This window comes from Astatotilapia calliptera, chromosome 11 (assembly GCF_900246225.1).
Source record: "Astatotilapia calliptera chromosome 11, fAstCal1.2, whole genome shotgun sequence".
Taxonomy (NCBI): domain Eukaryota; kingdom Metazoa; phylum Chordata; class Actinopteri; order Cichliformes; family Cichlidae; genus Astatotilapia; species Astatotilapia calliptera.
Genome location: NC_039312.1, coordinates 19,246,312 through 19,267,224, shown reverse-complemented (window position 1 = coordinate 19,267,224; position 20,913 = coordinate 19,246,312). Strand labels below are relative to the sequence as shown.

Below are 20,913 nucleotides of genomic sequence, written 5' to 3'. Positions count from 1 at the left end.
AGTCGAAACAAACACTAGTAAATGCCTTTTGTGAAAACGCACGGCTTTCAGTAGTCTGGTAATGGATACAGAAGGTTAAAAGTGAGAAAACTTCACTTGTCACTAACAACGTGGCAGAGAATATTTGTCCCCTCATTCAGTGTACAAAAAGCCTCGTTCAACTTCAAATGACTTGAAAAACAAAAGATTTTTTTTTTTTTTAGTCAAACAAAGTAAGGTTAAATTTAAAAAACACACACATTAATTTTTACTTTTTTCTTCTTCTTTTTTTTTTTTAATTGTACAATAATACAATCACATTTTGTACAAATGCTGTTAACAAAAAAAATAAAATTGTAATTCAGGCTACGGGGAGAAATGTTGGTGGGGGGCCTGAAAACAACGATGTCCTTGGGCACTGCACTTAATTCATACAGCATTGGAGTGAACACAGGCTACTCCTGCTGCTTGAAAGGGACAGCGACACCGCTTCTCTCCATTCACCCCATCATGTGTGACACATGCACACAGTGATGGGAAGGAGCAACAAGGTGGTCACCAGAGTCAGACGCAGATGAAGATCGTGTACAGAAAAATCCAATTTGTGTGTTTGTAGTGACAGCAGAGAAAAGGAGGTGGGGAGGGTATGGTGGTTCATTTGTTGTTTGGTCCAGGTCCAAAGAGTTAAGAAACTGAGGCGCAGGGTCAAAGGTCATTCGGCCAGGGTTGCTTAAGAGCGGGTGTACTTCCCCCAGATGTGAAGCATGAAGACTGACGCGATGAAAAGCAGGCTCATCACCAGCACGGGCACCGGACCGCTGTCACACAACAATGAGACGATGATTAATAACCAGATTCTCACACACACACACACACACACACACACACACACACACACACACACACACACTTTGCTGTAACCCTAGCCAGAGTGCGAGTCTTAGCGGAGAGGCTGATTTTATTGATGAGTTTTAGAAACAAGGAAGGGGCTCTCATCTCTGAAGGAGGCTCTGAGTGGGGGGTGGGGGTGGAGGAGCGCATGGCTAAGTAGAAGCATTGCCATGCCAACCCTCTCCTCATCAGCCCTCCCTCTCCTCATCGGCCCTCCCTTTCCTCCCCCCTCTGTCAGAAGGCTGTAATTGAGTTGACCTTTCAGAGTGGATCCTTTAATGAAGCTTTGAGGCCGGCGTCTAACACAGGAACAAACATGCACTCGATATACAGCACTGTATACGGCGAGCGTGCCCTCCTTCGACTGCTGGAGAGACGCACTCAATAACCACCACAGCACCATTGATCAACCAATGACTGGCTATGGCCAGGAGGCAGGATGCCTCCTCTGCTGTTGGAGGGGGTTGGGCATTGAGGATGGAGCAGAATATAAGTTTGAGAGTTTTCTAAATGTGTACTTTACTCACATAATTACGTGTGTATATACACTCACACTCTTATTAGGCTGAATACATCAACTGCTTTACTGCTGAGTCACGTCTGGCCAATTTCCCACCATTAAACATGGCGAGTGTCGGAAATCCTGAGGATTAGTTTTGGAGTTGCGAGTGTACGAAAGTCAAAATGTCAAACGCTGGATTGGTTTGTGGCTATAAAACTTTTATAAACTATACTTACACTTTGAGTCCCGGTGAGTCTTCAGTGTAGAAGCGCCACATGCCGCCTGTGCCAGCAGATCCCGTGGTCCTGCCACCGCTGCGTGTACCACTGCTGGTAGCTTTCCTGTGCAACACAGATGCAAAACGATTTTTTATTCTACCAATAATCAGCTATTTCTTAAAAAAATTAAAAAATGTCATCACATTATAACACTTTTCCAGAATGGAAAAGAAACTAGATTTTAAAAAACAAGCACAACACAATTTCTGTCAATCATACTGTTGGCAAAGTTCATCAGACTTTAACTTTATTCAACTGTATAAACCAAATCAAAACCTTCTTTTAGGCTGCCATATATAAATCACCAGAAGAGGGGGGAAAAAAAAAAATCAAAAACAACAGTGCGATCTATTATACACTACGGCTTATTATGAATTTAATTTCAGCTACAGCAGCTGTTGATGAAAGAGCACTCTGAGTCATTGCTCCTTCATTCTTTGGATGAGATTAAACAGAGGTTAATGAGGTAATGAAGATGGTGGTAGTAATGGGTAATAATGAGACTGAGAGGAAGCAGTGAGTCTCTGATTACACACTGATTAAGCCAACAGCATAACATCTATCTGCTCTAATCTATGGGAAGGAGCACGCACGTACACACACGTGGACACACACGTGCACACAGACACGCGCACAAATTATCAACACCTATTCACAGGATGACGACATTAATAGATGGGTCACTACTGAGTGTGTGTGTGTGTGTGTGTGGGGGGGGGGGGGGGTAATTGCAAGCTTTGTAAGGTGTTTGTGCAGCACAGTTATCTTTCTTACAAAAGATATTCTCTCACTGGATGGTGGAAGAAAGAAAATCTGGTGTTAAACTGGGTGTAGAGACAATGAAGGCTGCATTATCTATCAATTCCTCAGGACACCCTCTGTGCCCTTTTGTCATCAGCTTAAAATGCTGATGACATAAAGTGTGTGTATGCATACCTCTGTCTGACTGTGGAGCCTGCTGCACGGGGAGCCACTGTCTTGCTGGGGGATCTGCTAGAGGCTCCAACATTGGTGGCACTTGCTGCTGGTCCAGGCTAGAAAATAACCAGCACGTTTAAAATATACGACAACGTTACAGCGCATTCAATCACAAACCTTCATATCTGTTACATTTTCACACCTAAAACTAACCTACAGCACTCTGTCATGAGATTCAATAAATGCTTCGTGTATAAATAACTTATATTTGGCTTTAAAGTGTATATTACGTCTATATCAGATTACAAAGACTCTGACTGGGTACTTATACGGTTACTATCAAGCATCAAGTACCAAATCTCCTTCTAAAGCAGTCACATATATTTAACATTTACTTAATTAAGTACTACAATAGCCTGAAACTTTGTCTTGAGATCCTTTAATTCGTAGTTAAAAGAGCCACGTCTACAATTGATGAGCTAACGTTAGCATACTAGCTAACAGCTGAGTGCTGAATGAATGCGGTGGACAAGGCTAGCGTGACCAGTAATAGCCGTTCCAGTCAGATCTGAGGAGCTTACCATTTTGTTTTATTTGTCCAGATGCGAGCTAAAACGCTTTGGAGCTCTTCAAGCTGATGTCCACGTCGGAGGAGCGGCACACAGTCAGTGTGTGAAAAACTTGAGAAGAGAGCCCACAAAGCTGACGCTTGTCTAAAAAGGACACGACTGCAAAACACAAGACCAAAGTAGGCGACCAGATAGAAGCCTGAGTAACTGACCGCATTTAGTACAAAAAACACACTCAACAGAACATCATTTCAAGTGTTTATGCATTTTTGAGTTATTAAGTAATAATTATAAAAATATTTATTTCTAATGTTTTGAATTCGTTTATAAATATGTACATTAAATCAAAGGCAAATAATTGATTACCCTCGGTTCTGAAAGAGACGTGTCTGTCACGTCGGAGGAAACGCTAGCCATTGTGGCTCAAGCACGAAGCGGGGTGAGTCTAGTCGTAACGTTTGATTTGAGCCAAGATGGCGTCTAAACGGTAACTTTGTCGGACTGTTGATCGGTATTACAGACAGCTGAACGGGCATAATCACAGGTTGGTACATTTGGACAGGTTAGTGCGGAGACCCGAGCCTAAATTATTTTACCTAAAGATGTGGTTGTGTTTCGTTACTAATTCCGCGGTTGACGGATAACACATTATAATAATAACTGAACAAACGTCTAAAACGGCTTATAATCGTACTAACTGTCATCTAAAGCAAAAAAAAAAGGTATCTGAATCAGGAATAACCTGTTATTAGCTCGACTTTTTCTCTCTGCTATATTGTGAACTAGCTGTTTGTCCTCAAATAGGTGACGGAGGCTGTGACAGTCAGACAGGGTGGTTGCCAGCAGCTGTGGGTGTATTTCCTTGCTGTCAACAGTTCTGAAGTACCTTCAGGGATAAAAGTTATAAATTAAGTGATGGTACAAACCACAAGGACAGATTCTTCAAGTTGGCAACAATGCAGGCCTGAAATCTTTCAAAGATTAGATGCATGAATCCCGGGTACCTTTTGCTGGAGAAAACTGTTTGTTGTTTTCATCAGCATCAAGTTTTGGATTGTTTGAATGCCACAGAAAATGTATTTTTTCTTTAATCTGTCTTTAATCTGTGCCCGAGGTTAACACTGACTTCTTTTTAACCTTAAAGCTGCTCATCTAAACTTTGTACTTCTGATTTGGGAAAATTAGCTATTTGCCCTTATTCATCTCAGTTTTAACTGTATTCCTTCTTGTCTATAGGATGGCACGGGTAGTTTTCCTCCATCCTGACCTTGGTATTGGGGGAGCGGAGCGGCTGGTGGTTGATGCTGCCGTTGCTCTGAAGTCTCAGGGATGTAGCGTTCAGATCTGGACGGCCCATTATGACCCAACACATTGCTTCTCTGAGACCCTCGATGAGGAACTTCCTGTGGTGTGTTAGAGTGCACTATGCTACTAAAGAAAATTATATCACTGGTAAACACAAACATTTTGTCACTGCTCCTGTTATTATTGTTCTAATAGGTGTGTGTGGGTGACTGGCTACCCACCAGTGTGTTTGGCTACCTGCATGCCCTGTGCGCCTACCTGAGGATGATCTATGTGGCCCTCTACCTGGTCTTCCTTAGCGGTGTGGAATATGATGTCATCTTCTGTGATCAGGTGAATTGTATTGCACAATAAGTGCCAGAAACCTTTTAAGAGAGAGGATATAAAAAGGCTTTTTAAAACCCCGTTTGGAGGCAAAGGCAGCATGAATGATTGTCATATATTTTTTCAGTTCTTCTGAGAAAACTGTGTCTCATAACTTACTGTAACTTCTCTGTCACTTAGCTGTTTTTTCAATGAAAAACAGTGAGTGGGTGCTTCCCAGTTGAGCATCTCAAGACGAAGGAGCAGATTTATTTATTTATTTTTAAACATTTGGTACATTAGCTTTAGGATATTTATGAATCCGCACATTTTACTGTTAAAATGGGGTGGAAACTTTGAGGGCTGGCAGAATATATTTAAGCTCTGTCTTGATAAAACACATGGCTTCATTAAATAAGCTACAGTTGGAATTAAAAACCTGCTGGTTCCAAGTGGGTCCAGTGGGATTTGTTTTCCAGATTTGGTGAATTTTATATTGATTGATCCTTGTGCAGTGTTTTAAACACTACAATACCATTTAAAAACAATCAGCCGTTTTATGACTTGCACTTCTGTTAAATGGGCACATGTCACATTTTCTGTATTTTGATCTTATCGTTGTTCCCTTTGACCCCAGGTGTCGGTGTGTATCCCAGTGTTACGACTGGGTCGCCGCAGGAAGAAGGTTCTGTTCTACTGTCACTTCCCAGACCAGCTGCTGACTCAGAGGAAGTCGGCCCTGAAGAAGCTTTACCGTACTCCCATCGACTGGCTGGAGGAACGAACCACAGGCATGGCTGATATGGTGCGTAACATCACACACAGCAATATGGTCAGATTACAGGACTGACTGTTTTATTTCATTTGTATAATAAAAATAGTAAGGAATGTTAACCAATCAGTGAACCAATGAAAGAAGTTCAAAAAACCCCAGCACACTTTTCAATCAGAGTCTGTGGGCCTACCAAAGGCTGATCCGGTGCATATCTGATTACAAATTATTAAAATAATAAAATTAATTTGTAGACTAATGGAATAAAGGGATTGACCATTTTATGTCAAAAGAGTTTTGCTAAATCACCGTGGAAAATTAATCTCTCATTTTGAATTTGATTCTCTCTCTCACACTTTGTCATGTAGATGTACAACCTTGAAAAGCATTCCTGCAGAGCACTATGTGAATGATTTTATGGCTTTCGTGGGTTGTTTGGGGTGATTTTTGGAAGTCCAGAGACACTATCCTCTCACTTGCCTTATTGGGTTTTTTTTTTTCAATAACTAACTCTGCCGACTTTCACAATCAGCTGTTCCTGAAGACGCTCTGTGCCTGTGTGTAATAAGCAATTATACTAAATACTTACTGTGTAGTCCAACTACAATGAGCCTATCTTTTCATGGGCCAGGAAACTGGACTTTGTAGATACAATTTAATCGGGTACAGAACAGATTACCTAGTGTGAGAGCACACCTAGCTTTTCAGCCTAAAGACGTTTGAGAGAAGTAAATTCTCTCTCCTCGCAACTGCTTTAGCTCTTTAGCTATTCACCGGTGCGAAAGGATTTGATCTCCACATGTAAGCTGGTGTCAGAGCTCAGGCCCCTGAGAGAAATATGATGACATGTTGATTGTACTTTAGACTTTTTGGTGATCAAAGGCCTTATGCTGCTGTTCATGTTTTAGGGAATTAAAATACCTCTGATTTATGTGAGATCTTTGTGAACAAATCTCTTTACGCTTTCTTTTAGATTCTGGTAAACAGCCAGTTCACCGCAGGCATCTTCAGGGAGACTTTCTGCAGTCTGAGCGGAGTCCAGACAGATGTCCTCTATCCCTCCCTCAACACCCGTACCTTTGACGAGGCAACCACTGAAGCACAGAGCCTGGAAGGACTGCTCCCCGAGGGAACTACCTGTCTGTTTCTCTCTCTGAACCGATACGAAAGGAAGAAGAATTTAGGCCTGGCTCTGGCGGCTTTGGCAACCCTGAGGAGCAGCCTTCCTCCTGGCCAGAGACCAGGCATTCACCTGGTGGTGGCAGGAGGCTACGATGATCGCGTCACTGAGAATGTTCAGCACTACACTGAACTGAAAGAGCTAGCAGCGCAGCTCCACTTGGAGGACTGTGTTACTTTCCTCCGCTCCCCCTCAGATTCGCTGAAGGTGGCACTGCTGCAGGGCAGCACCGCCGTCCTCTACACCCCTAGCAGAGAGCATTTTGGGATAGTTCCTGTGGAGGCCATGTACTGTTGCTGCCCCGTTATCGCTGTGAACTCTGGGGGCCCCCTGGAGAGCGTGGCAGACGGGGAGACGGGCTTCCTGTGCGAGCCCACGGCCGAGGCCTTCTCTAAGGCCATGGAGAGGCTCGTCAGGGAGCCACACCTCCGCAGGGACATGGGACAAGCTGGGAGGAGGAGGGTAGAAGATAAGTTTTCTCTTCAAGCCTTCTCAGACCAGCTGTATGGATACATTGTCAGGCTGAGCCAGTGATGTGAAAGCTGAAGGAGAGACAGGAGAAAACTTGTGAAGAAATGATCGTCTGCTGAACAGTGAAGCTGAGTATGGATGGCTCGGCACTACAGAGAGTAGGAGCGAGGATGTATGTGTATATGTGCAAGGAGGTGAGGGAAGTATCATGAGGACTTGGAGGACTATTAATCAGCATTCCCCTGGAGAGGTTGCTGTGAGGGGGAAAAAAGGACGGAATTTCTATACCAATTAAGAAAAGACTAACGAGTTTTCCAATCCTATCTTTACAAAAATACCAACCTTGCAAGTGTGTTCTTGTGTGTGAAGTTGAGGATGTGAAGCAGTGTGGCAACCAAGAGCCTCCAAATGAGTCTACCCAAAGGATTGATTGTTAGAGTGAAATGTTTTGCACTGTGTCTGAGTGTGTGTGTCTGTCTGTTGTTTTCTTTTCTACAGCACTCTTTGTCTTTGTGTGTTTTGGGGATGAAGAACAAGAATGTCGTTATCACCGTGTGCCATCAGGCAGCGCACAGTCGCCGATCGATAAGCAGGATGCGTTCCACTACTTCAGCTCGGAGCTTTGTTCCCCGGCGTGTATTCAGAAGACGCCGGCCTGTCCATGACTCTTACTGCTGCATGGAGGTTATTAGTAGATGATAGAGAGTGTTTGGCTTTATTAGAGGTCTGGCTGATGGGCAGTGTGCCTGTGCCTGTGTCTGGGTCATTATCAACGAGGAGAATAGCGGGAGGTCATTGTGTCTGTGCGCTGCCCTCTACAGCCTTCCTACTGTATAGAAATGCTCTTATTGACATTCCTGAAGTCTTAATAAACAAGAGGACACATAGTTTGCTGAGTCTTATGGAGCTTGCTTTGTTGGTAAGTTTTTGGCCTTTAATAGAGTTCACTAAGGATTTTGTGGGTGAGCATGGAGGCACAGAAGCATTCTTAAAGCCATGGATAAATCTGATTGTGCCTCAAGTTATTAAATAAAGCATTCTCAGACAAAGTAGCAGCAGAGGAGTTTCATTTTGCTCATTAGGAAAAGAAATGATAATGCACCCGTTGCTGCATTATCATTTCCAGAATCTGAGTTGTATCCTGGTGGGCTTGATTCTTCTTCTTAAATGAGATCTGAAAAGACTAGATCATTTGATCAGTCAATCAGGTGTACAACTAAAGGTTATTTTCCAGATCATTTGACCATTAATATTCCTCGAAAATAAAATGCAGTCCACTATATTTTAGAACACAAGGTAACATTACCACATATGAAATGTATTCTCTTATCCAAAAATGGCAAAATATCAATTTTCTAGAAAATACTTCTGAACTTTAGAAATGGACATCACCCTTTGATTAATGAACATCTGGTCTGAAACCTCAAGCTGAGACTTTTCACCATCTTGGTGTTTTAAAACCAGATAGTGATTCAGAAACCATGAACATGGCGAAAAATCAGCCAGACACCGAGAGTCCCAACTCAGCAAAAAACAGCTAAACAATGACGCTATGAAGACTTTTCAATATTTCTGATGCTTGTCATCTGAACTTCACTGCAAAAATCTCTCCAAAATATGTCAGAAAAATGTCGTTTATCGCACAGATTCTGGTGCATAAACTGCAAATAAACAGTGCATTATTTTACCCCAAATCTTTGTGCACGAATGAAAATCGCACTATGTTGCCACACACGCCGATGGGTGCAACAGGTCAGTAATGGGCGATCCCTCACTTGTTAGATGATTGTGTGAACCACTACATCATGGAGCCACTTCATTACTTCATCTTTGAGTATAAAATAAGTCAACTAATCACTGCTTATCAACAACCCAAACCAACTGATTTAATGCTACTCTACTGTATCTTCTCACCCACCTAGTTGAACACAGCGTAGCTGTATTGAACAAAAGTGGCAAAATGCTCACTGTTGAAATTCACCAGGTCATATTTCAACTCCTGGTGCAGGAAACTCTGACAGTGACAGCTTATTGTCTCGGTGTTTGTAGTTGTTGACAACCCTGATTTGGGTTTCTTGAGGCACTTTGATCTCAGTAATGCGTGCGAATTCTGGTCTTCTTCACAATGCTGTCGTTGCTCAACTTTGGAATCATCATCTGGAGGAAGCTGCGGCATGCTTTCTGCGTCACATTTTCATCTTGAAGGGGAGAAAAAAAGAAGAGGAGTTTAAATAAACGTACTGCATTTTGAGCTAATACAACAGCCAGCTCAACTGCAGTGTGTAGCAGGGAAAACATTTCTTACTTCCACACCCAAAATGGAAAACTTGGCCTTCTCCCATATAAACACTCCAAAGAGCCAACCCAACCATGGGTTTGCAAACTCAATCAAGTGTCCCACCTCTGTTGTGGACACACTCTGATCGATCTGCAGAAACAAAGAGCAGAGCTGGTGCACAGAAATTCAATAAAACCATGAAATTTGGCTGAAAAACAAACAAAAACTTAGCTAATAACTAGGTTTTATACATCCAGTCGCACTGGAAAGCATGACCAACAAACCCAAACTGTTGTACATTTTCTGCATATATTATAAATGTTCACCTGTCTCCATGTCAGTTTGGAAGAATTATAGTTGCACATTCCCATGACATCCATTGCTGCTCTGAGTTGAAGCCAACTGATGGACAAAAGGGCACCTTCCATATATAAGGCTCTGTAAACGGGTTGTGCAATATGTCAAACCTCTTAATTTTTTCCAGATAGACTTGACTCTAAGTAGTTCATGATAATAGGGAGCCTTACATGTTCCATATTAATTTAGTATCTTCTATATTTTTCCACTTTTGTGCAGGACACCGGGGATCTCAGTCATATTCCATATTCAGAAATGTTTCTCTTAGTTTGATTAAGTCGCGCGGTTCGCCTGCACTGAGTTTTCAAATCCCTCATCTCATATTGATTCAGACATTTTGAGTCAATTTCAAAAGCTGAAAGGCAACAAAACCAACAGCGATACCACTTATTTTTCAGAACTTCAAATTATTTGTCCCTATAGGTCCAATTAGTGCTGGTGGCCATGATTTAATTTAAAATAGATAGCAAGGTGTGGAATATTGCAGCGATGCTCCTCGCGTCAATTTATGTATGTGAACCTGATACGTTTGACTTTTGCAAATAGGGTAAAATACATACTCCGATTTAATATTCAGGAATGGTTTAGCCTGAGAAATCCCTGCTTTACACACCTGACATTTGATCTGTTGTCCACTGTTTGATCTGCTGGTGCTTGATTGGAAGTTGATAATCAGTTGGATAGATGGACAATATAAAAAAAAAACATATTTAATGAGTCATTTTTCAGGAAGTAATCAGTCTTTTGCTTTCTGAACTTCTAACAGATATTAGGTAACAGTAAAAAAGGGTTTCTGTGAGACATTTTATGAGTGTTTGTAGCGTGATTTTACTCAAAGGTGTCCACTGTAAGGTTTCCTTTATGAAATTAAAGAATTTTGTTGTTTTAAGATCAACATGAACAACATCTAAAAATTTATTTGCTTACAATTAAATTACAATTGTGGTTTTTATTTGCAAAATATGTTTTTCTATAAAGAAAAAATAAAGAAGAAGAAGAATGTAAACCATTCATTGGCTAGGAATCAAAAAAGCATGTGTGTAATTATGTGTGTGTTCATGCTTTGTTTCCACATCCAGAAGCATTAAGAGCAAATGATGAGGAGCGTGTTGCTGCAGTGATTTAGGGCCCCTGCTAGGGTGGATGATAAAACGGTCCTGCGGAGTCCGTAAGCGAGCGAAAAGACACACAAACAAAAGCATGCAGCAGTAAACACTGATCAGGCTCCATTAAGAGTTCCACGTTTTCGCCTACACAGAAACACGGAGTCCGCGGTCTCCCTTCTGTTGCTGTCTGGTTTCCTCGCTCCTTAAAGGTCTTTACCTCAAAGTTGGGAAAGAAGAATCAGCAGTCCCTTCACTTCCCCGTCTCTCTCTCTGCCCTGTGGTGGGGTGGTTATTGAGATCATGGTGTGTCTGAGTGGCAGTGATAACCGGTACCCAGGTGCCAGTGGCACACGGTGTTTAATTAATTAATGAGACCGCGGGGTTGGTTTTCTAATTCCACCTAGCCGGCATCGGGGGTGTGGGGGAGATAGCCGTGAAATGTTTAGGTGTGTGTTTTCAGGCGAGAAAAGGGGAGATGTATGTGCGAGTGCGTGCGTGTTATGGGTGTATATCTATTTTGTTGGCAGTTTGGGAGCTGGCTTCCTTGTTAGTGGGGTATTAAAATATGTATGGAATATTTTTACTCCCACTTTTAATCAAGCCTCTTGATTGGGAGTTAATCACAGGCCAAATGAAGCTGATGATGAAAGAAACACAGTTAGCATTACAGTAATACATCAATCTGAACTCTTCCTCCTGCACAATAACCAGGTCATGGGCCTGAGATATAAACATAATGCAATTACTGGATGGTGCTCAGATGTGTGTGGTGTAGGTTAAGGATCCAATTAAGTAATATCAAACCAAATTCCAAAGAAATCAGTGAGCAAGGATATGAAAAAGACTTTTAAAATAAACTCTATATTAAGACCATTAAATAAAAACAGTTTTGCCAAAACATTTTAATTTACCATGTGCTTAAAGTTTAGCCAGAAAAGTATAAATGATGGTAAAACGTCCATGACATTACAATCAAACATTTTAATGTTATTTAACATTTCAGTGGGAGTTTCTTTTGTGGGGACTCTTGGGTGTTTTTTATTTCTTTCTTAGATGTATGAAAAGTAGCTGTATTCTGCTAATAGTGAGGTAAAATGAATTATAATTAAAACCTCTGTGAGTGAGAGTTATGTCCAAGTGAGATGTGATGGTATTTATTACAAAAAAGAGAAGTCCATCAAAATCCCAGACTGAAAACTGGGATGTTTGGTTTCTTTTAACCCCAACGTTAACTTTACATCAGTAAAAATTTTATTAGATACACCCTGCCAATAATACCCCTTTTTTATTCAGAACTGCATTATTTGTTCATGGCACGGATTCAAAAAGGTGTTGAAAACATAGAGATTTTGGTCCATCTTGACACGATAGCATCACACAGTTGCTGCAGATTCATCAGCTGCACATCTGTGATGTAAATCTTCCGTTCCACCACATCCCAAAGATGTTCTATGGGATTGAGACCTGGTGACTACGGAGGACATTTGAGCACAATGAACTCATCGTTCAAGAACCAGTTTGAGATTATTTGAGTTTTGTGACATGGTGTGTCATCCTGCTGGTAGCAGCCATCAGAAGATGACTGGTACGAAATGTGGTCGTAAAGGCATGGACATGGTCAGCCGCAATACTCAGCTAGTTTGTGTTGTTTAAATGAGGCTTAGTTGGTACTAAGTGAAAATATCTGCCCAACCACCAGCAGCCTGAACCGCTGATATAAGCCAGGATGGATCCATGCTTTCATGTTACTTATGCCAAATTCTGACCCATACAAAATCACAGCAGAAATGTAAACTCATCAGTTTTTCCAATTTTCTGGTGAGCCTGCCTGTAGTCTTATGCTGCTGTAGCCCATCTGCTTCAAGGTTCAGCATGTTGTGCATTCAGAGATGCTCTTTGATTATAACAAGTGATTATTTGGGATGCTGTTTGTCTTCCTATCTGCTTCTCCTCTGATCTCTGCCATCAGCAAGACTTTTTTTGCCCAAAGAACTGCCACTCATCTTTTTTTTTTTGAGAGCATTCTCCAAACAACAACAACAACAAAAAACAGCAACAACTTGGGATCCTATACTGGAGATGGCAAAGACCAGCCGGTCTAACACCAATAGCCATGTCACATTACTTACTAACTTCACCTTTCTTTCCTATTCTGATGCTCAGTTTGAACTCTCTCAAGCACGTCTTAAGCACATCAAGTCGCTGCCATGTGATCGAGTGATTACATATTTTCATTTTTGAACAGTTGAACAGGTGCACCTAATAAAGTTGCTGATGAGCATACCTCTGAGAGTTTAAAAACATTTAGAATACATACTATACCACCATCAGCATAACAGACCACAAATGATAAGAAGATGCTTTTATGTGTTACAACTGTATCCTAGGAAAAGTTTGAGCGGCCCCGATTAATAGAACAGAAATAGTTAAGAAAGGCAGCTGAAAGAGGTGAGCTCACACAGAATGTGAGGGTCACAGAATCGCATGTGAAGACAGGAAAAAACTGAAAAACTGCATTCAGTGAAAACACTACAAATACCACACTGAAATATGTAATAAGAATTTGTAATTGATGTTTGTAGAGTACTGCTACACATTCAATAGATTTGTTAGAAAATGTAATATTAGTTTTTAAAAAAGGAAAAAAAGAGGTGGCGTGATGAAAAAAAGGTTTATTGGGTTCAGTCTGGCTTTTTTTTTTTTTAAATCAAGCATCTGCAGAAAGAGAATCCATAATCAAAGCAAAAGCACAACAGGATATTTCATTCAGCTTTCTCTGATGCATGTAGACACAAACATTTAATATAGCTCAGCCTTTCTTGTAACTCTAAATATTTTTGCATTTTGCTCCAGGCGCAGGAGTTTTACTGCAAGCAGAAAAAAAAAGCTTCCTAGATCATAAATGATAGAATGTGCCTTAACAAAAGAAAAGCAGCATTTGTATTCACAGCTCATCTTTAAGAGCTGTTTTACATGGTACATGTTAACAAATTATGTATTTCATACTTTACTACTTCCATAAAGTACTCAAATATATTAGCTTACACACCGTAAATGTTAACACTGTGCAACTCGTACACTCACACACTGGCAAACAGTCTTAGAAGCTGATATCACAAATGAAGGAAATGATTTATTGACGCTCCATAAAACTCTTCTTTCTGTCGGAGCTCACAATAAAACTTATATAATCTCCGCTAGTGAAATATTATAGATAGGCTCTATAAAAATAGCTTTATGGCTACAGGGGGGAAAAAAGCGCTATAACTTGTTCTATCCTGTATATTGTGGTTTGAAACATCTTATTGCTTAAAGACAAACGAGTCCAACATGAACGATTTCCCAGTTCAGGGGTGGGTTATCACGAAAATCTTGGGAGTCTTGTTTCAGATGTAAAGTTTTGAGTAAAAGTTTAGTTAGAAAAAAAAGCTAATAACACAGTAAGGAAGAAAACCACACAGTGTAAGTTAATGATAATATTTAATAGTAATCTGAGATTTCAAGAGTGGTCGTGTACTGTCTGTATATTAAAGTTTTGCTGGAAGTGACACTGCCCCACATCTCATCGCTTAAAAGGCACAGATTGCCCACATACTATGAACCATCACAGTCATTATTGCTCTTATTTTTGTTTGTGTAGGGACTGAATAAAGAATCCACTTTGATAAAACCAGATATCTTTTCACTTCAGACAGAGCCAGGATACCTGATATCACCAGTTTACAGTCTTTGTAGCCCACCAGGAGTGGGGTAAAATAGGTGAAGGTGTTTTGGGAGCTCCCCCAGCAGCCTGGACCTACAGGATGGCTTCAAAGTCACCTGATCCAGTTCTTTCTCTAAGCTTTATCAAAAAGGAAAGTCTAAGCTTAATTTTAAAAGGAAAGTCGGTGTCTGTCCACTGAATTTGGTTTCCATTGACTTTTACTAAAGTATTAGAGAAACAAGAGGTTTACTAGTTCTCATAAGGATTTAATGGAGATTTCATTTAGCAACTGGCTGTTGTGTGCGTCTTTGGCAGAAAGGTTGCAGGAGCTTCCTCGCAGACTCAAAATGACTTTGGCAGGACGGATACAAAACAAAACAAAACCGCATCCCTACCTTAACACAGCATTACACTAAATCCAGTTGTCTTTTGAGTCTAGATTCATAGTCAATGCAAAAATATGAAATTTAGATCAAGTGTTTCATCAAACTCTCAAAAATAATTGTTGAACTATTCCTTTAACCTGCTAAATGCTCCCTGAGCAGCGATCGATCAAGAAGCTCTTGCACAAACAGCTTTACTTATATCATGAACTTCCTGCTTTAACATCTTTGATGTTAAATTTATACCCAAGTCAAGTATATGCCTTAACACACACAAATACACACACACACACATCCTGGCTCCCAGGTTGCTCTTCCTGGAGCAGCAGGGTGATGCAGGAGGAGGAGAAAGGGGGAGTGGGGGAGAGCGGAGAGAAGAAAAAGGAAGAGGCAACAGGAGAACAGACCTCCCATTGAACTTGGCTCGCTTCCAGCACTCATTCACCCAGTAATCAGCTGTGAGTCAGTCAGTCATACCGGCTCTAAACAAACACATTAACATTTCAGTGCGCAATACAGCGATGGCTGCTTGCATGCACACAAGCACAGACTGTCACTGCATTAAAGACGCACACACGCACTACCGGAGCACAGTTTACTAACTCTTTACCTGCATGCGTTTTTGTGAATTTCACTCGGAGAGTGTGTTTTTTTTTCTTTACAGTCTCAGTTTCGCGCAGGTCTTTGATGATCACGAGTGATGGAGAGCTGGAAAGGACAAAGGGTATTTTTTTAAAGTGTGTGGGGGGTGTATTGATAGAGGTGGGGTTGGTGGACTCTCATCAAAGGACGCCATCATTCACCTATGCCCCAAAAGGAACTGTCAGCGTGCAGGTATGATGCCTCGGCACTGCGTGCGAGAAGCTGAGCAGACCCCCGCGCAGCTGGGGAGGATAACCTCCGGTGATTACACTCGCAGGGGTGAATGTCAATCATGCTGGCTGCCATAATGTGTGTATGTATGTGTGAGACAAACCACTCAGTTGTTGATGCAAGTATGCCTTATGTACAACTGTGGATTTTGAGCATGTGTGTCTGCGTTAGTGTGTGTGTATGTCTGCCCAGCGATGGCCTGTGAGATTGAGCTGTCAGTCGGCAGGCAGCAGATGAAGATTAATGGAGTGAGCAAACAATAAGAGGCTGGCAATGATCATAAATATGCTAATGGCCATTATCAATACACACTCACTGACATGCATAAGAGACAAAGTATGCAGACGTGTGTGTGTGTGTGTGTGTGTGTGTGTGTGTGTGTGTGTGTGTGTGTGTGTGTGTGTGTACAGTATTCATGCACAAGGGATTTGGGATAGGAGGTGATTTGGGTTACCCAGTTAAAATCATCCTCCCTCCCTTTGGGATACTGCAGCATCAAAAGACACACACACACACACACACACACACACATTTTTATAGTGGGAGTGTGTTGGCTGACTGATGGATCGGGCACCTGAGCTTCCCATGTGTTATGTTTGGGGTGTGGGCCACAAAAGGGAAAGGGAGGAGGGCTCATTGAGTAGATGACATGATTGGTGTCACATTAAAATCTGTTTATTTAGTGCTTGTGCGCGTGTGAGAAGGGCAGCGGATAGTGATGGTGTCTGTGCCAAGCCTCTGATTAAGACTACAGGTTCGGCTAATAGCACAATGAGAAGCTGATTAAGAGCAGATGAGATGGTAAAAAAAGAAAAGAAAAAGAAAGCAGAGAGAAATAAAAGGGATAGATATACAGACACATCTATTCACTAAACTGATGATGGGCCTCTTTGTTGTCTCATCCCATTCTGTGGTTCTCTTGGGTCCCTCCTGTGTCTGTATTGCATGCTCATTTTTTAAATGAATACCCTCTTTCTTTATCTCTCCCTGCCTCCCACTCCTTCCTCTTTGTCTCCCTCACCACCCATCTGGGTCACACAGCAAAAAAGAGCAGAAAGGGGTCCCTGATGTGAAACCTGGTCATCCACTTTATCACCTGAAAACACACTTCTTAACCTCCTTCTACCTGGTTGTCTCTTTTCCCGCCTACTTCTCTCTGCTCCATAGGGTATGCAAACTCCACTGGGAGATGTTGAAGGCTCTCGGGGCTCTCCGACCTTCCTTGTCCTTTTAGCGCACACATGCATACACACACACATACACACACACGTGTACTCCTGCTGTTACAAACTCACACTCTCTGTCCATTTCTGATGGAAAGCGCAATTTGTGTGTGGCAAGAGGGCGATGGATGGAGTGTGCAAAGTAACACAGGGAAGTGGTTATGATTGGGGCTAATGAGCTCACAGGGGATGCTGGGATAGAGGAGGCGGGCCAATGGCAAGCCTGGTTCAGATACACCACTCCCTGGAGGGTCTCAGCTTAGCTGAAACCCATTTCACCTCATGGGAATTTATTTGAGTATTTGTGTGTGTGCGTCTGGGTAGTTGCTGTTTGAAAATCAGCAGTCCCTGTGGTCATTATACACTCATTCTGCTGAGCTGGTTACTACTGGTCCCCATAGACATCGGTAGTAAAGCATTTAGAAGTCATATCAAATCGTTAAGTCAAGGTCACGAGGACCCGCTTGTTTTTTTCTCCGAGTGTTATTGAGTCTGTAATCTTGCTCTTAGAGGCCAAGCAGAACAAACTCATAGAAACTCAGTGATGATCCTTAACACTGCATCAGTGGTAAGTGTGGGTGTGTGCGAACAGGTGTGTGTGTGACAGTGTGTCATTCTGTGTGTCTCATTACCATGCATGGTGTGTCAGTGTTGTCCAGAAGGCTGAGCTTCCATCCATTGCTCCAGGGGAGAGTTATAGATTACTGGCTGGAGCAGGCAGGGGCCAGGGGAGCCGCTGGAGCCCAGAACCAAGAACTGTAGGCTGGGCACGGCTCTCAGCTCATCAGCCTGTCTCTTGAGGCTGCGGAGCTTAACCTGGAGCAAGGCTCTGATTAACCAGACTAATGACAGTACAGCCCCCAGCTCCCACTGCCAACACCATAATCACTGCTTAAGGCCCCAGCCAGTCGTCATGTCTATATGGAGAGAGAGCAGTGTTACAGCTTAATGGATAAGTCTACGGACAACAAGCATTTTAAGTCAACGGTCAATAGAAGCTTTGAGAGTCAATCGCAGGAGAAGGGACCAATGTATGAGGCTTGAATGAGCTCAAATACTTTTTTCTGTTTGTAAGCTGTATCTATGTAAGAGGCTCAGTATGTGAATATAAATATGCACCACCGGGTTTGTGTGTGTCACCACAGTTGGAGGTGTTTAATGAGCACTGATCGATGTCTCATCTGCGCCTCCTTAGCGCTAATGCAAACATTTCATCAGGACAATGGAACCGTTCAGCCTCTGGTACACACAGAGAACCCAACAGACAAACAGCACAAACCAAACAACGTATGCAAATAAGCCAGACAGTCAAGCTTTTGTTCTTACACTCTGTTACAGACAATTACCCAGTAAGTGCAATAAACACACCACTGGTAACAATTTATATCTTTTTAGCATCTTTGAAGGTGTGAAGGAGGTTGGAGTGCAGTCAGCCTGCAGAACAGGCATGCCAATAGTGCTTACTGTCCTCTGTGAGTAAAGTGATTTCTGACAACTCCTAAATTAATCCCTGCAGCTAGATCACAGCCCCGCTTTATGACTGTTTGTGTGTGTGAGAGGGAAAGTTAGAGACAGAAGTAATAGCTTGGTGTTATAAACAGACTCGAGTCGATAAGTGATCTAGCTCCTGCTGGGTGGAGAATGAGAGAATGATATTCAATTCAGACCCCAAAATAGGTAAAAAACAAACAAACAAAAAAAAAAAACTCCTGCAGGTTTACTGCTGCTGCTGCATGAGGGAATAAAAGGATGACACTATTATTTTACTTTTCCTATAAAGCTAATAGCCGCAGAGGTGAGATATAGTTAAAAGGCAAATATGGGGCAGACTTCAATGAAAGGGTACCTGGTTACTTTACTTTCTCTCTCACACAATTTTTTAAAAAGCATTTCCTCATTTAGGACTTCACATCACAGGTGGGGATTCAGCAATATATGAACAACTTCCATCCCATCTCCAAGCTTTCAATATTAACAAAAATCCTTGAATCTGAGGTAATTTTGCAGTTAAAACAGTTTTTATCTCAAAGTCAAAGTAAACTTTACTGTCATCTCTGCTATATACAGTACAGTAGATAGAGAGATGAGACGACGAAGCTCCAGTTCCCTTCAGTGTAAAAGAACAACAATAAATACAGTAAGAGTAAGAATAAGAATAAATATAAAGACTGGGGTAAGGGGAGTATATACACTTTGAGGTAAAGGGGTCAATAACATTCTAAAATGTACAATTTACAATCATGATTTAAAGTGGCTTTGAAGTGGTTTAGATGACCAACATAGCAGCTTTACAGTTTACAGTACGAGTATGAGTATCTGGTAGTAGTCTGGTATCATCATAATTGATTTTTGGTTTCAGGATAGGGCACATACCATTACTGCTGCTAGAGCTGTGACAAATGATCTCATAGGTGTCCTGGACAGTACATTGGGTTGCCTTATTTGTGGATAATGAAGTGTTGATTAAAAAACTTAATAATGCTGGTTTTGGTCCTAAGGCTGTGAAGAAATTCTGAAATCTTGTAAATCAAAATCAGTCTGTATATGCAGAGTGCCATAAATCTGATTTTCTTGAGATAACTACTGGTGTCCCACAGGGTTCATTTAAACAAAAAAATCTGGGCAAATAAAATTTCAGCAAAAATACATCTTTATGCTGACGATATTATCATATTCACACATGCACTCTCTGTAGGGAATGCAATACAAGAGCTTTATTTAAAAACAAAATTTGTGGTATTCACAAAAATTCACCCACAAATCTGACATCTGATGGTGAATCAAATAATTCTTGCCTTACCCTTTTTTCAAATAAAAATACTTGTGGAAGCTACTTTTCTACCTATGATGGTTACATGGATTCACTGTTTGATATATGGATGTTTCTGCCTCAGCTTTACTGAGCCATACACCTCTATGTTTTATTATAAATGCAATCATCACTGCATTCACCCCTGGACTCTGTGTGATTTGATGGGCTGGCCGTCACTATTTACAAAAAAACAGCACTGGTATATTTTTCTCTGATTCTAAGTCCAGCAGCATACCATATGCTCCTCTAAATGGTTGCTCAGACATAACTAAAGTTCTGACAGATCTGTGGAAAACAGTGTTCACTTACTATGTACCTTGGACATTTAATAATTTCCAGAAAGCAATAAATGAACATGCCTGTATCTGTTGGTGAAAGTTTCATAAGGAATGCAGTGAATGAAACCTGTAGATGTTTTTCTTGTGAGGCCATTCATATTTTATGTAATTGGCATTTTTTGTATTGTATATTATGTTGTACTCCCTGCATTTTGTGTTGTTTATGTGTGTCATTTTTTAAATGTTTTGAGATTGTACAGCATCTACCTTGGCCAAGTCTTTCCTTTGAAAGAAATTTGAATGCAACTTCCTGGTTAAATAAAGGTAATATTAACATAAACAACCGTGTGCATCTGAGATTTTTGGGTCTTTAGTGTATGTGGGAGACTCAAGAATAACTTGCAGTAACCCGTATTTGTCCTAATTAAAGACAGCTCTTAAACCTAAAATCTCACCCCTTTTTAAACCGCAGTTGGACAAAAACCTCTATAGGAAATGAGGAATATGCTATATTGAGTTTGGACTACATGAGCAATACTTGTAATATCAGATATATGATCGGTTTTGGCCATCCATAATCCATAGGATGTATGCTATAAGGTGACAGAGGGAAAGAAGAAGGATGCAAGACTTATGTTCCAGTGGCCACTTTTCAGTCGGCAGAAACTCTTATTGGCTGACAGCCCTGACTTAGCCATTCACGTTGCTGCTGATCCTCCATAACATGCAGAG

At 41.4% G+C, this 20,913-nt stretch overlaps 2 protein-coding genes across 9 annotated transcripts; one reads left to right on the top strand and one right to left on the bottom strand.

Moving 5' to 3' along the window:
• Window positions 1-289: 289 nt before the first annotated feature.
• On the bottom strand, window positions 290-3,229 carry sec61b (SEC61 translocon subunit beta). Its single transcript, XM_026185242.1, has 4 exons — window positions 3,150-3,229; window positions 2,587-2,684; window positions 1,609-1,713; window positions 290-797 (listed from the first exon to the last, which is right to left on the bottom strand). Exons 1-4 carry the CDS (start codon window positions 3,150-3,152, stop codon window positions 710-712), a joined length of 294 nt encoding a protein of 97 aa, XP_026041027.1. The 5' UTR covers window positions 3,153-3,229; the 3' UTR covers window positions 290-709.
• Window positions 3,230-3,261: 32 nt separating this feature from the next.
• On the top strand, window positions 3,262-8,217 carry alg2 (ALG2 alpha-1,3/1,6-mannosyltransferase). 8 transcript variants are annotated; one of them, XM_026185238.1, is made up of 6 exons: window positions 3,583-3,681; window positions 3,942-3,985; window positions 4,374-4,545; window positions 4,638-4,775; window positions 5,383-5,550; window positions 6,491-8,217. In XM_026185238.1, exons 3-6 carry the CDS (start codon window positions 4,375-4,377, stop codon window positions 7,229-7,231), a joined length of 1,218 nt encoding a protein of 405 aa, XP_026041023.1. In that variant the 5' UTR covers window positions 3,583-3,681; window positions 3,942-3,985; window position 4,374; the 3' UTR covers window positions 7,232-8,217. The 8 variants fall into 8 exon arrangements, with proteins under 8 accessions (XP_026041024.1, XP_026041021.1, XP_026041023.1 ...); XM_026185240.1 differs by lacking the exon at window positions 3,583-3,681 and adding an exon at window positions 3,706-3,859; XM_026185239.1 differs by lacking the exons at window positions 3,583-3,681; window positions 3,942-3,985 and adding an exon at window positions 3,262-3,316.
• Window positions 8,218-20,913: the final 12,696 nt, after the last annotated feature.